The sequence below is a fragment of the Limanda limanda genome, chromosome 6 (assembly GCF_963576545.1).
Source record: "Limanda limanda chromosome 6, fLimLim1.1, whole genome shotgun sequence".
NCBI classification, from domain to species: Eukaryota; Metazoa; Chordata; class Actinopteri; order Pleuronectiformes; family Pleuronectidae; genus Limanda; species Limanda limanda.
The window spans coordinates 7,902,690-7,918,205 of NC_083641.1; the positions used below are offsets into that span (position 1 = coordinate 7,902,690).

General features: G+C 39.8%; 1 protein-coding gene across 1 annotated transcript; it reads left to right on the forward strand.

Moving 5' to 3' along the window:
* The first annotated feature begins 4,867 nt into the window (after positions 1–4,867).
* On the forward strand, positions 4,868–12,914 carry sgcg (sarcoglycan, gamma). The gene is made up of 7 exons (XM_061073623.1): positions 4,868–5,065; positions 7,312–7,416; positions 8,987–9,074; positions 10,001–10,120; positions 11,508–11,580; positions 11,875–11,998; positions 12,747–12,914. Exons 1-7 carry the CDS (start codon positions 4,871–4,873, stop codon positions 12,912–12,914), a joined length of 873 nt encoding a protein of 290 aa, XP_060929606.1. The 5' UTR covers positions 4,868–4,870.
* Positions 12,915–15,516: the final 2,602 nt, after the last annotated feature.

A 15,516-nucleotide genomic window follows, 5' to 3' on the forward strand; every position in this document is an offset into this window, starting at 1 on the left:
TTACTGCAGCGCACAGGACCGAGGGCTGCTCTGCCTCCACACACAACTGTGAGTATACTCTGCCTTCTCTCACAGCAATGATCCCTCTCATTTTAATATCCTCTAAAGATAAAGTTGAAGTCTTTCATTATGGCAACCTTTGACCTACACTCCAGTTCTTTTATTCATTTTTCCGTCATTTCTTTGTGACTCATGCTGTGTAGGGTAACTCTGCTTTCCTCACAGAGGTAGTTTGGGATATGGAAAAACATTTTGAGTTGCCAGCTGCCTGCCTGTTTTACCATACATGGCCAGAAATATTGAAATTCAAAAAACAAGTTAGCAAAAGAGCACCTCTGTAATGGTTAATGAGCAAAACCCGTGTGTCTTATGGTTGCTTATTAGTGTTGTTATACCTAAGCGGTGTATGCGTGTGTGTGTGTGTGTGTGTGTTTGGTGTGTGTCCTTGTCCTGTGGAGCTTTTTTAAATTTAGTTTACAACGCTGTGTCCTATTTTTAGAAGATAAGGCAACACAGCAGAGTGGAGACATGTTGGCTGCCACTTATGAGAGAGACAGACAGACACTTCTGCTCAGCTTTCGGTCGCTCCACATGCTGCTGCTAGTGAATGACAATTTGAACTTTTTTAACTCATTGAAACTTCTGACATTCGATCAGGTCAAGCCTCCTCTCAGAGGAAGGGAACCTGGACTCCTGCCCAGCCCTCGCTCTTGTCCAGAGAGGTCAGAGCCAGAGCCTGGCAGGGAGCATCACTTGTTTGAGGTTAATCGAGATGGTGCCCTGCAGGATAAATAGCCCAAGAACTCCAGGTCTTAAAGAACAGAGGACTTTGATCGAGGTCGACATTGATTTTGAAACCTGCATTTAGCTTCTCCTCTGGTGGAAAATCCAGATATGTGAATTTTAAGAAGGAAAATTGCATTTAAAAGATTGAGTTTCTATCCCCAGGCAGCTTAAGAAGCTCAAGGCACAACTTTTCTCTTAAGGCTGAATGGTCAGACTGTATTTCCGATCATAATGTGCCATAAATTGAGCATTCCTGGCACTCAAGCAGCGAGGCTGTTCAGGGAGTGTTTATTTGGGTTGCTATGGAAGGATCAGTCTGCGGCTTGAGGGCTGGTGCTAACACTGAAATTGGAGCTGGAAGACGCCTTTAAAGATCCAGCCTCAAAGCTGCTTCCACCTCCAGCTGCTTCTGTTGCTGCGAACATACGGAGGCCTCCTAATGCTTTCATTTAATCTAATTAGATCAAATTCATTAACATTATAATGAACAAATCCAGAGCTCTTTCCCTCCTCGCCGCTCATTTGCCCAAAGTGCAGAGTGAGGCTGATCAACATGTTAACATGCAAATGATCTGTGGTTGGTAACGTGTGGGGATATTGGAATGGTGTCAATTTAACAAACATTGACTGTCAATGGAAAAAAAACAACTCAATCCATGTTATTGAAGGAAGCAAAGTTATGACATGTTATAACTTTACCCTCTCCAAAAGTTGGTGTTGCTCTGCTGCGCCGCTAAGATTCAATTTGCCATCATGACTCAGTCTCCAAGTATGATTAATTCATTTAAATGAGGTGAGATATGGAGGGAAAAAGAAATGAGCATGTCACCTCACTTACTCCTTATCAACTTTCGGTTTCCATTTCCCTGTGGAAATCATCATTTTCTTTTCCCTTTTCAAGCCACATCCATTCGGTGAAATAATGGCTATTCATCACAGCTGGGCTCGCAAGCCATGTGACAGGTCCTGTGGAGAGGTGGATTTAGTCATAGAAATACCCTGAGCCTTTAATGCACTGATATCTCCTCCCTGTGTATACCGCGAATAGCAAGACACAAACCAGGGAGACTGTTGACCCTAACCACCTTTTCTCTGAAACATCTTCTCCAGGACGTCAGAGAGCCCAAACCTGAGCAGCGAGCACAATTCGTTTTATCCATCATTCTGTGCTTCAATAAAGAATGGCATTTACCTTCATTATTTGTCGAAACAATTAATTTTGAATATATTCACATTTTTTTTCACCGTCTTTTGCTTTTATCAACATCGTCGTAAGAGTCACAGTGGGACAATGTGCCTCGCTGAACATCTGTTAATGTGAAGGAAGAATTACTTTGTAGTTGGAGAAGTGGCTCCATTAAAGGTGGGGTAAGTGATTGTGGGGAGTGACCAAAACACTCCCTTCACTGGTCCCTCATAAGCTCCTCCTCCAAAAGTCAAGGACGTGCATTGCCAAGGCGAACCACAGATCTCAAAAAGTTGGAAATAGCAATGACAAACATTAGAAAAGGAAACAACATCATATGGACCAAATGTGAGCAAAAGGGATGAAGGTTTGCCACAAGTCAAGCAAAAGCATGATCCCCTTCGACTCCCAGGGGTCTCTTCACTGTTGAAAGTCCACATTGATGGTCGGTCTTTGCGCTTTCTTTATTTCTTAGGGTTAGCTCGAAAATGTGATGCTTCAGCAATTAGCATTTGAAGCACTGCTTTGAAAATGATTGTGGGTATAACGACCTATGAGATAGCGGTGTTGGCATTTCCAGTGGCTAAAAGTAGATGCAAATGTTTAATTAAAAAATGCATTATTGTGAGCATACACTAATTATGACTGTTCCTGTGAAAAATAGCTATTTCCAGTTCAGAGATCTCCATCTTGCTCCCACTGCCCTTTCACCATTCCTCTGTCCTGTACATGAGCATTAAACCCTTGTTGCTGATTGGCTGGAACAGTGTTGTGGTGTTTGGCTCATCCTACTTCATTGTTTCCCAAATACAGTCAGGACTGTGTGTTTCAACTAGATTTTGTTTCAGTGCACACACAGAACGTACTGCTAGCAGAGGAGACATCAGCAAAATATGATGAAAATTGCTTACCCCCCATTTAACATAATGGAAAATGCCTCAGCTACGGCAAGAAGATGCAACACCTGTCGTGTGTGTAAATCAGTCTGGGATCAGGAGTCTGGGCCTCATCCAGTTCAGAAAACCCAGCTGAGAAAACCTGAATTCTTTTTCCTTTTGATAACTTTTCCTATAAAGCTGAGGTTTGGCGGTGCTACACATTTCACACAGATTGTTGCTGAAAGAAAGAAACAAACTGTGTCTGTTTTATTGATTCAGAATTATCTACAGCTCACAGCATTGTCTTCAGGCCTTGTTCTGAGTGAAATCAGCCTTCTCCACAACCTGAGTCTGGTTATTAATACAGATGAATCAACAGAGAGTGACAGCTCCACTCGCTGCAACCCTGTGAGGCTGCATGGGCCTTGGCTCCACTGCACTCAAACACACGCTTCCTGCGTCGTTGTGAAATCTGTCCCTGAGGTTCCCTGTTGTCACTGTGTTAGATGGTGTAAATCTGCTGACTGAGGGTGAGGTGTAGTGGGGGGCTGGAACTACGAGGTCAGACTATGCCCACTTGAACTGAATACAGAAAGTTATTGTTGTGTCATGACTTCGATCATTCACTGTGGTTTGAAATATGCTGACTTTGTCATTGACAGCTGTGTGGCTGAAATGTCCTCTGCTCTGTTGGCATTTTAGCCTTTTTGTAAAAGACTGATGGAAATTCAGTCAAGTTTTCCATTGGTGAAAGGAGAAAGATAGCCACTGGCTCTGTGTGCGAGCTCTGGACTCATGAACAACATATTATATGTTTAATGTGTGAACAAGACATCGTGCAGAGGTGCAATTAGGCAGGTGGTTGTGTATACAATTTAAATTTAAGGTAGGATCAATATTGTCTCTAAACACTCTTAATTTCTGGAGGATGTGTGAGAGCTGTTTTTCAGAGGTGGAAATCCACCACATGACTCAATTCAGAGAGCAGAGAGACACATAAGAGGGTCTAGGATTTTTCTAAATCAGGGACCATGAAGGGGCCACAATTTTTATACAGATTTCCAACATACATTGTGCAAAGACAAGGAAAGACCTGTTTCAGTAACAGGTCTTTTCTTGTTATTTCAGGTAACAGAAATACCCGTTTCGGCCTATATTATACATCATGAAATTGTATTAAAAAAAAAAACATGAATGTCTGATGTCCTTCTCCAAACCTTATAAACACCTGCATTCAGTAACAATATTTGTCCAATGCTAAATATGGTTTTCAAATGAAAATATATAAATATTTTACTCTAACTACTACCAGGCATGAATATATAAATCAAGTAAATGAGGAGAAAAAGTTGTTCTCTTCTTGAACTGGGAGCTATTGTGTGCAATAATGCAATAACTTTCTCTGTGTCTGTGATTGCAGAGTTTACAGACATATTCAAAGCCTATATAAAAATATCGTTAGTATCAATAGTAAACCACATGACCATGTGAAAGGGGTCACTTGAAATGAGAGAGACATTGTAAACCAATTGTGCTATTTTCCTCAGCTCTGCAGATTATAGCAACTTTTAGATCATTATAAACTCACTGCACACTACTTGTCCAGTACTAAACAGCAGTAGAATACAGCTAGTTGTTGGAGGTAAAGAGACAGATATTTCCTTCAGGGGTTAGTGGAGAACAAAAATGGAGCAATAAATAAGAGTTACTAGTGGACTTATATTCCCCAGGTCACCAGAAACATGACTTCAAACTCATGATAATGTTGCTTTGTGGAAATTTCATCCAAAGAATATTGTCTGTGAAGCTAATCTATATTACATTATATAACAGTATTTATATGTAACGTAATATAATGTGACTGTTTTTTTTGATGCCTTACAAACTCTCTCTGACTCAGTAACGTGCCATGTCAAGTCTTTTCTGAAGTGCACTGAAGAGTAATGTCGGTTTTTCGTCTTTTCAACATCGGTTTCTAGTGCCTGGGCGCCTGGCTCTGTGTGTCTAGCCCAGCCAGCAGATGGTGCGGGAGCAGTATGTCACCACGACCCAGGGCAGCAGCACGCCCAGGCCGCTGCCCGACCATGTCTACAAGATCGGCATCTATGGCTGGAGGAAGCGCTGCCTCTACCTGTTTGTCCTGCTGCTCCTCATCATCCTTGTGGTCAATTTTGCTCTGACCATCTGGATCCTCAGGGTGATGTGGTTCAACACGGTACGCATGACTCACCTGTATTGCATTTTTCAGCTGAAGGATTTTGTTTTCTGCCTTTCTTGCTTCCTTGCTTTTCTGTGTATCTGCAGAGACCAGTCAATGATCCGTAGCACCTCTTGTGATGAAGTTTTGATTGGACATCTATCACATTGATCCTGTTGTACCTGCTTATTATAACCAGAAGCAGAAACAGTAGTATTCTCCATTATTACTTTTAAAAGTTAGTTTGTATTTGTTGTTGTTCATGGAGACTTGTCGGTTTCCTGTCTCAACTCCAGATGCCATCCATGGATTTATGCAGAAACAAAACAAGAGCTGCAACAAGCTGTCACACTCCCGTAAACGTTCACCCACTGTTGTGAAGTCCCTACACGGCTAAAAGGAACTGGCTGGTTTATTCTAAGATGGACGTACATGCTACAGGCAACTTATTCACATGGGGGCCATTTGCCTCTCACATCAAGCTGAGGGCAGGAAGCTCAAACGCTTTTATGAAAAGAATAAGGTTGTACTGCTGCTGTGATCCAGGTTTATATGTCGTAAAAACACAGAGAATATGACAAACTCTAGAAATGTCAGCGTTAAAAGGCATATTTGATCATTCATTAGCCACCATTAGTGTTCAACCACTTCCTGTCTCTGGGGCTGTTTTTATATTAAAATATGCACAGCTTGGACACATTTATTTGAGACTGTAAATAAAATGGACTGAATGTAATCAAGCAAGCAGGGTAAGGTTAAATGTTCACCTGACCTCATAAATATTTCTGGTAAATGTCAGGTAATATGATGTGCACTGGAACATGTGTATTTAGATTAACTTGATTCCACTGAATTTTATTTCCGGGTTTAAATAATTGTGTCCCAGAGGTGCATTGGTATTTCAGGATGAATATCTTTCCAGTTGTACAAAATAGTGTATTAAACAGTGATGGTAGCAGGGAAGTTAATGTTCTAATGTTGACATGGTCCCATGTCCCTCTGGATTTTTACCATTTGTTTTGTTATCAGTTTCTGATCAGTTAGGACCTGAACTAATCAGTTTGTCAGATTCACTATATGACGGATTACAGCAGTACAAGATTTTGTTTCAAATCAACATTTGAGCTCCACATACTGAGTGTCGGTACAGCCTTGGTCGACCGTGGTCGAGCACGCTGTACCGGTAATGATCCCTCTGCAGGTTCACCTTCAGAAACTTTGTTAAGAGTTTAATTCCTCTAAATAGTCCAGTTTGATCGTTTTCTCCGCGCTCCGCCAGGTTATACTGTGGTCTATTAGTGTTCTCAGGCAGACACAAGACGCACCTATTTATTCTGTTGTATTGGTTCTTTGTTGTCCCTAGAAGTTCAGATGTACTAGTCCATTACTAGTTTAAACTCAGCATCTGGTGTTCCAAATTTGCAAAATTATACAGTATATGTATATTTTTGTTATAATTGTTCAGTTAGTTGAAATAAAGCCTGAAGAGAACTTTGGTGTAGTTTTGTGTCTGTATAGGCTATAAAAAGCACTTTGCATTCTTAATTTTGTTACTTGTACTTTTACTTTTGATACTTAAGTACGTTTCAAAACCAGATACTTTTGATACAAAAGTACATTTAATATGAGTTACTTTAAAGGGGACATATTATGCCCATTTTACCACAAGTTGATATGGTCCCTTGGGGTCTTAATGAAATGTCTGTAACATATTATGGTCAAAATACCACAAGGATCATTTAAAACAGCACCCTTTTTACCCTGTCTAAAACAGCCCTCCTCAGAGTGACCTGTTATGAGTGCCTGTTCCTTTAAAAGCTAATGGGCCATGTAAGAGAGACTCCCATTTCATTGTGACGAGAGACTGATACGGAAGCTTATTCGCAGTCACTCAAGCATGACGTTTCTGACATAGAGGAACCATAACAAAGGAGATGTTTTTTCCAAGAGTTTTTGGGTCGAAAGACATGCCAGATACCCAAATTAACGTGTAGTAGCACTAAAAAAGTGGAATTTTCATAATATTTCCCCTTTAAAGACTTTGACTGAAGTCATTTTCTGACGAGTGACTTTTACCGGAGTCACTTTCAGGTAAGATACTGTATCTGTACTTTTAATCAAGAACGGCTTTCAAGTACTTTATACACCCCTGGTGGATTGCTACATGTGTTTCACAACTGGAAACTTGTAAAATGGTTGAATAGTGAGGTTGCTCACCTCATACCGTCTATATAATGTCTGAACCCATTTCAATTCGGTTGCAGGAAGGGATGGGACACCTACAAGTTCACTCAGATGGGGTCAAGCTGGAGGAGGGCGAGTCTGAGTTTCTGTTTCCAGTCTACGCTCAGGAGATCCACTCCAGAGAAGTATGATAATCGCTCTTCGTCTTCCCACATTCTTCCTCTCTCTGCCTCCTCTTTTTTTAACCTTCTACTTCTGTCCTGGCTCTGTCTTGCAAGCAATTTCTCAGACTGATGTTTGCTCAGCTAAGTGGCCAAATTATTATTTCATCTCATTGTTTACCAAACGGAAATAAGACTGTGAGCTGGATCTGTGCAGGCTGCATGTGCGGTTATCACCTCGGCCAAATTCCTTGCAGAGGCTCCTGCAGTTTTGATCAAGTTGCAGTGCATGAAGTACATTTTTCCAACTGTACTTTTTTTTGGTGATGTGTCAGGACAAACTGGATCTGGCAGTCCCACACGGTGCACGTGGTGGTGCAGTGAGCTCCCCATTAACCTCAGGAATATTTGAGGTGGAAAGTAGTTTATGGCCCGCCTGCCAGCAGCAGATGGGAACGCTTTTCTGCAGTTGTTTACATGTTATGGCTTTTCCTGCTCATAGCAGCAATTTTTTAGCATTCTTTCTGACTTTATAGGCCTCGTTAAAAAGGAAATGTATTCCTCATTAATGGATGGACACTCTTTGTAATATACGATGGATCTCCTAATTAGATTCAGGAGTTTCGCCTTAGTAATGAAAAGTTAGTTTCTTGGATCATTTATATAAACAGGGCTTCCACGCAGCTGCAAAATGATTTATTGCTAAAGCTGCCTTATAAAATTTCACATTTCTGGGGTTTTCTGCCATGTCTGTCATATATCCTGCATATGTATGCTTAAAACACAATACAACTTTCTCATAACTTTACTTCTTTCTTTACAAAGTTTGCATTCAAGATCTAACAAATTCCTTTATTATTTTGAAATAGGTCATGTATTCGTGCTTCAGACGCCAGTTATGTTATTAATAAAAACAACTTTCGGGTTGCCAAGTTGGTTTGGTTGCTCTGGTTCTCTGATTGGTGTGTGTCCTCCTCAAGCAGAACGATTATAAGTGTTAATAAGTAAATAACAAATGCTCTATACAATAATACAAGCCTGCAGCTGTGAGTGTTAATATGTCTGTTGATAAACAATGACCCACTGGAGGAAACTTTTTTATGAGGTAACGGACAAAGCTAATTTTCTTCTGATTAATCTATAAAGCTCTACATTTATTAACAACAAACAACCTAAGAATTTAAATTTAGAATTTTTTAATAAAGTTATTTACCAGAAAGTGCTAGGGTAGTCAGACAGCGCAAAATACAAAGTACAGCTGAGGCAATACTGGGGAAAGCTACAGGTCTGACCTGATGTTGGCGCTATATTAAAAGTCAGGGGCAGGGACAGTTTATCTTTATAGTGACTTTAATGTCTGTACCAAATTTCATGGCAATCCATTCCACAATTGTCAAGATAATCCACTGAAAACCACAAAAGCTCTAAATGGTGACTCAAGATGAAATATGAATTTAAATTATCATTGCAACACACAGTCTAGATCAAAGTGAAACTGACACTAAATGCTTTCACAAACCATGTAGAGTATACCATGTGGTCTCTGCACAGCTTTGGTAACATCATGCTATTGTTGTTTTTGTTGTTTTTTCAGGACTCTCCACTTGTAGCGCACTCATCTGAAAATGTGTCCCTTAATGCCCGTAATGAAAATGGTGATGTCACAGGAAGGATATCAGTGGGTGAGAGCCTGCAAGAGGACACACACACACACACACACACACACACACACACACACACACACACACACACACACACACACACACACACACACACACACACACACACACACACACACACACACGGCCATACAGTGCTCATGCATAGCAAAGTATCCCATTGATGTATTAGGGGAATAGTAAAGTCATTGACACACTTGTCCTGCACCAATTTCTCATCCATCATTAAAAGCGACATAAGAGGACATCTTTCCATTCACCATCTCTTAGATTTCCATTTAAAACCCATTAATGGCATCATCCTTCTCTCTAGCACTGCTTCGAGACCATTCTGTATAACACGCAGGGCCTGAGGTCCTGTGGTGGATCATATTTGTGCATCTTTAATGGCTGACCAACGGCTGCATTGGGGTATTTTGTCATAATTAAAAGGCCAACAAATGACCCAAATGGTCCTTGGTCATTAAGCCATAAAAAGCATAGTCTGCATCCTCTCAGCCCTCTGTAAATGAAGCTGAAAAGGCTTTTTAGGAAAGATTCCATGCCGGTTCTCAGTTGTAGGTGCTGGAGTGGGTTAAATATCCCACTGGCTGAGGTATGCTTTAAATCTGCTTCTTATTGAGTATGAACACTGATGAAGTGAACGGAGGAGTGGTATAACCTCAGATATGCTACCTTTCCACTGTTTTGACCTGTTCTTTTCTGTCCAATAGCTGGTTCTTAACTCTCACATGTTGGCATCATACATTTGTGTGTGCGGAGACTGAGGTTTCTACACAGTAAAGCTTGAATTCGTCTCATTATGTCCTCTAACTACTGCAGATTTGAAGCAGTATAAGTAAGACAGAGTATAAATCTTGACGATAATATTTTTTTCATGTATTATTGCCAGACACCTTCAGGAATTGCTGTTGTTGTTATTGTTGCAGGTCCAAAACAGGCTCAGGGACACATTCGAAATCTACTCATTAGCTCCAACAATGGCAACATGCTGTTTACTGCAGATGGCGACCAGGCTGTGATTGGACCAGACAAACTACGGGTCACAGGTATACCAACAGCCGTCACCCGCTGTTTGCTTGGAAATGACGCACTCCTCTTGGCAAAAAACATTTGACAGATTTGAACAGATGTGAACACAACAAGAGCTCTTTGGTTTCATCTGTGCAACAATCTAGCAACCAAGGACAAAGAGAGATACAGTCATTTTCACAGTCACTCATGTCGTACAGCTCAGTGGATATACCTACATATAAATCTAATGAAAAAAAATGAAAATAAATGAGATCAGTTATCAAAACCTGAGCATGCATTCAGTTAATTAAATTACATTTATTTAGTGGAATTTTCTCAACTAGGTTGACTCAAATAAATGTATTTAATTATTTGACTTTCTTAAATTTTGTCAAATAAAGAGTCATTTAATTAGATTTATTTTTCTGAATTAACTCAATTCAATTAGATTGAGTTAATTCATTCTATTTACTTTAGTTGAATTGACTGAATTCAATAACTTTCATGCAGGTGAGATCCATCACATTAATCAAGTGTTTCTGAGGAGAATGAAAGCAGTGTTGCACTCGACACCACACTAAATGTAATATCAAAGAGTAAAGTGCTAAACTATCAGGCTGAACTACCCCCAATCGTCTCAGTGTCCAGGGTGTGTGTTGATGGTGCTGTGGGTCACTGACGACCCACTGTGACGGCTGATCGATGGCCTTGTCAGCTGATGGCTTCATTAAGCCTGGGGCCATTTTGAGAAAGCAGAGCAGCAGGCAGCAGCAGCAGTAGAGGAGGAGGAGGAGGAGAAGGAGGAGGACGTATTTACTAAATAAAATCCTTGAAGCAAAGCTTCTGTAGCCACAGTGAGGCGAGAGGGTTCATTCACTGCAGCCGAGACTACTCTGTGTGCTTAATGTCTAACTCATTATCTTTCTCTTGGGTCTTCCTCTCTTCTTCAGCAATGACAGCTCGGATTTGTCTGTTTTCATGCAAGTCTGTTACTTTTTATAATAGTTGCTTAGATTAAGTTGTGGTTTGAATGACAGACCTTTAGCGCTGCTAAAAATTAAATGTACTAAGCTCATTATCTCCAAGGAGGTTATGTTTTCACCCCTGTCCAGTTGTTGGTTTGTTAGAGAGTTGGGGCAGAACCAATGGAAGGAGCTATTTAATTTAGCTTTGTATCCGGATCAAGGGGTGGATCCAGGATTATCCAAAATTGCAAGAGGTTTTTTTCGCCCATATTTGGATCTCAGAGAATACTTATACATGGATCTTGAAATTGTTTTGAGTGAGTGCAATTTGATGCAGATCTAAACAAATATTTCTAGATTCTTACATGTCAAGCTCCTCTGACTGCAGCAGAACCTGAAACTCGACTTGATCCGACCTCAGTTAAAGCATATTAATGTGTGTCTCTTCCTCCGTCAGGTCCTGAGGGAGCACTGTTCCAGCACTCAGTGGAGACGCCCCAGCTGAGGTCGGAGATCCTCAAAGATCTGAGGTGAGTATTTCAGCCGAGTCACTGGACAACACATGAGTCCTGCAAGTCATGTGCACGTGTGAGGGGTTTATTGGGTCAAGTCCCTGCATTTGTACGATGTCAGCTGAAGAAATACAGAACGTTAAGGTTATTGACAGAGATTAGTAATTTCACCTTCTTCAGCATTACCCCGTCATTACTGTGGTGCACACAATGTAAAATAAAACTAAAGACTATCTGGTTTTTGAAGAAGAAAAGTTTGTGTTCAAATAAAAAAAGAGAGGACAGGTGATATGAATGGATATTTCTCTTTAGGTTGGAGTCTCCCACTCGCTCTCTCAGTATCGAAGCACCTAAAGGAGTTCACTTCAAAGCTCTGGCCGGCAACATTGAAGCCTCTTCCAACTTGGATGTTATTCTGCAGTCTAGTGATGGACTGGTAAGATAAAACACTTCTTCCTCCTTCATTCTACTCTGCATAATCGTAAAGCCTGTTTATCCTCTGGTTAATAACAGGAATCAACCGATATGGATTTTGGGGGCCAGTGCAAATATCTACAAATACATAAATCTGCATTGTTCATTCTGTAATCTTATGTAATATCTCAGAGTTTTCTGCCAAAAGAGCCTCACTCAGTGGAGTTTCACGAAAGCACTAGTGATGATTCTACTTTGTCTTAGATCTTTACCTTTACACATCTTTATAAAACTAAAAAAGATTACTAAAAAGCTGACATACTCCCTGACCTTGTTACTTTTTTTAATTTCCCAAAATAAGTGTTTGGGCTCTGCAGGTCTGTTGTGGTGTAGTGGAATCATTGATTGATTATGGATGAATCGAAGAAAGATAATTGTTGTGATGCAACCAACAGATTAAAATACAGAAAGCATTGTCGTCACAGGCACTTATTTTACCTTTTAACAATGTGGGTGCAGCTATATCACTGAACATTCCTCTTTAGCTGGGTTTTATTTTTATTATTATTTGATAATTTCACTCGCTCTCTTGTCAACCTCGTTTTGACGGACTTCTAATGTAACGAGTGAAATTCCCTTATCTTATCCTCTTATTTAATCTTACCTCACCTCATTTTACCTTATCTTACCTTAGCAATGCACCAGACATTTCTTTGTTGATTCCATCACACCTTTCAACATCCTTGCTCTCCACACTGTCCGCTGTGCAGCTGGTGCTGGATGCTGAGACGGTGCGCATGCCGAGCCTACCCCTGAGCGAGGGAGGGGTTTCTGGAAACACTCAGAATCTCTACGAGGTCTGCGTCTGTCCCAGCGGCAAGCTTTTCCTGTCCAAGGCTGAGGTCATTTCCACATGCAGTGAGAATCAGGAGTGCTAGTAACAATCTGATAAGGTAACTGATTTTCCATCTTGGAGTAGATGCATCTTCTGGGAGGCAACAAGCGCGAACTGTTTATATCCGGCCTAAGGTTTTTTAAGGTTTATACCACAGAGAATCTAAGATTGATCCCACTGGCACATTGAGGCCTCCAAAAAGACAAATGCCTGCTGGCAAACATGTTGGAGAAGTCATGCAATGCATCCTTTTAGCTGCATTTATGATGTTTTAACTATTCAGCTGAAACTAATTGGCACTCAGAACCAAAGGTATCTTCGTCAGAGCCTTGTAGAGAACGTTTTACACACGTATCATGGCTGGGCAATGAGGAGCTGGAAACAGCTTACATCCTATGCAATATTATCTTGTGGTGCAATAAAAAAGAAAGGGACACATATCAAGGGCTTGGAAGGACACAAATAAATAGTTACAGGATGTCGAAAATTATTATCATGATTAATGTGTGGCTCCGAGCCCTTGGTATGATGTTTTTTTTTGTGTTTAGCATGTTTTTATTTAATTGGAGAAAATGTAAAGAATGGCTGGTCATTGTCATAGTTATTTCAGAGATTCAGAGATGGCTTTAATTAATATAAAAACGTTTTTTTACAAATTCAGATGAAACTCTCAATTTTGTCTAATTTGCTTATTAGGGTTGAGATTAAAATACCACATTCATTTAGTGTAAAGTTTTATTAGTGTGTTTTCACATGTGTCATGTGTCATAATTTTTTTCCCAGTTTATGATTGTTCTGTTATTTTTAAGCCCTCATGAGAATGTAATTATGCATTAGCCCACACCACTTTTTTCCTATTAAGTTGATCTGTGTGTTCCATAACCTCATCTGTAACCAAGGACAAATAAAACAACAAGCTAAACAAAACGGTACTAATGTGTCAAATATGCATTGGTTTTCTTTCTACATTAAGGTCTACTTAATCAAAAAGGGCAATATTTTGCAATCATACTTCCATTGAGTTTGGCATTGAATTATTAGTCTGTTTTTATCATATTGAACATGGCGTTGTGTTCCCAGTCAGTGGTGATGAGTGGTTAATCTGCACCTCTATTCTGGCATATTTTGATAAAGTCTGTCATGTGTATTTATTAATTGTGAATAAACTGTACTATTCTTCTACAGTGTGTGTCAGACATTTTCATCCTTGTTTGCTTGTTTTACTGAAGATGGCTCTCATGTTTTCTAATCAGATCATATCACGATTCATATTAATAATTCTAAATATCCAAAATCGCTTGTTTTCTGCGGCGCACTAAAGCTGTATAATGGAGACGGTGCAGTTTTAATCCATTTTCCAAAGTCGTTGATTGCTCTCTGGTGCACTCTAGTGGATGCACCCTGCTATACCACCTGAAAGCACAAAACAGATCACGACCACCAGAGAGCCATGACAACCCACACGTGATACAGATACAGTATCAGCTGCCCTGGTTATGGCTCAAGCCGAATGCCATTGCTCGATTTAAATAGATATAGAGATTGAGCTCAGAATTGAATAAATATATTTAATTATTTTTGAATTTAATCCTGTATTCTAAGTGATTTTATTCCTAAATGAAAGCAGTGGAGTTGCTCCTACAGGCTTTGACATTCTCATATCAATATTAATACGAAATTACGTTATATCTGAGTTAATATTTCTCTACTTAAGAAAGAAAGTAGTTGCTCTGCTTGTATAATTGAGACAAAATATGAAATATAAAGACATGAGGCATTTCAATATGAGAATTTCAAAGTAACAACATTTTTGAAATCAAGGCAAGACTGGGCTTTCTTTTGTTCAATGTCCCTTCTTTTATAAACCAACAAACAAAACCGACATCTTGTAATTATTAGGCCTTCCTGCTGCACAGTGTACATTAACATGTATGATACTCAAGGTTCTCAAAGGTTGTTATTTTAAGAGACACCCTCAGCTGAGTCACTATAAACTATAACAACAAAAACTATAACAATAATTGTCTTTCAAAATAACAAGATGTTGTCAGTATGTGTATACTGTGGAAAAAAAACAAGTCTGATGATGTTCTGTGTTCCTTAAACCAGAACATTCCAATTACCAAAAACGTATGAACAGGTTTTCATGTTGACAAAACTTAACATGTTGAGGATTGTGCCCAGGTTTTAGCATATATATGTATGGCTCTTTATTCACACTGTCCTACTTGTTATTCACAAACATTGCTTTTTGAGAACTCCCTCCCCCACAACTGTAGGGCCCAAGGGAACATGTGGTTCATATGAACAATAAAGAGTTAGTGGATGGAGAGCAACTAACATTTAACATAGCCATTATAAAATATATTTAAAAAACAACATAAAGAGTTTTCCATTCACAGTCGAAATCTCCCAAATTTGCTGGGGCAACACAAGCGCTGTACAAGGGCAAGTGCGAATACATGAGGAGTTTCAAAAAACTGCTTAGTCCATAAACAAGTGACTGGCTATGTTACAGAAAATTTACAAATGTACAGAAATCATATGAACCTTTAAAAAAAGAACATTTATAAACATGATTGTATTTCCTTGCCTTGTCAACACGTTGCATGACAGTAATTGCAGTATTGACAGAGTTGCTCTGT

Coding starts and splice junctions, on each gene's coding strand:
- sgcg (XM_061073623.1), top strand. CDS start 4,871: ATGGTGCGGGAGCAGTATGTCACCACGACCCAGGGCAGCAGCACGCCC. Junction 5,066..7,311: donor GGGTGATGTGGTTCAACACG/GTACGCATGACT, acceptor ATTCGGTTGCAG/GAAGGGATGGGACACCTACA. Junction 9,075..10,000: donor CACAGGAAGGATATCAGTGG/GTGAGAGCCTGC, acceptor TTATTGTTGCAG/GTCCAAAACAGGCTCAGGGA.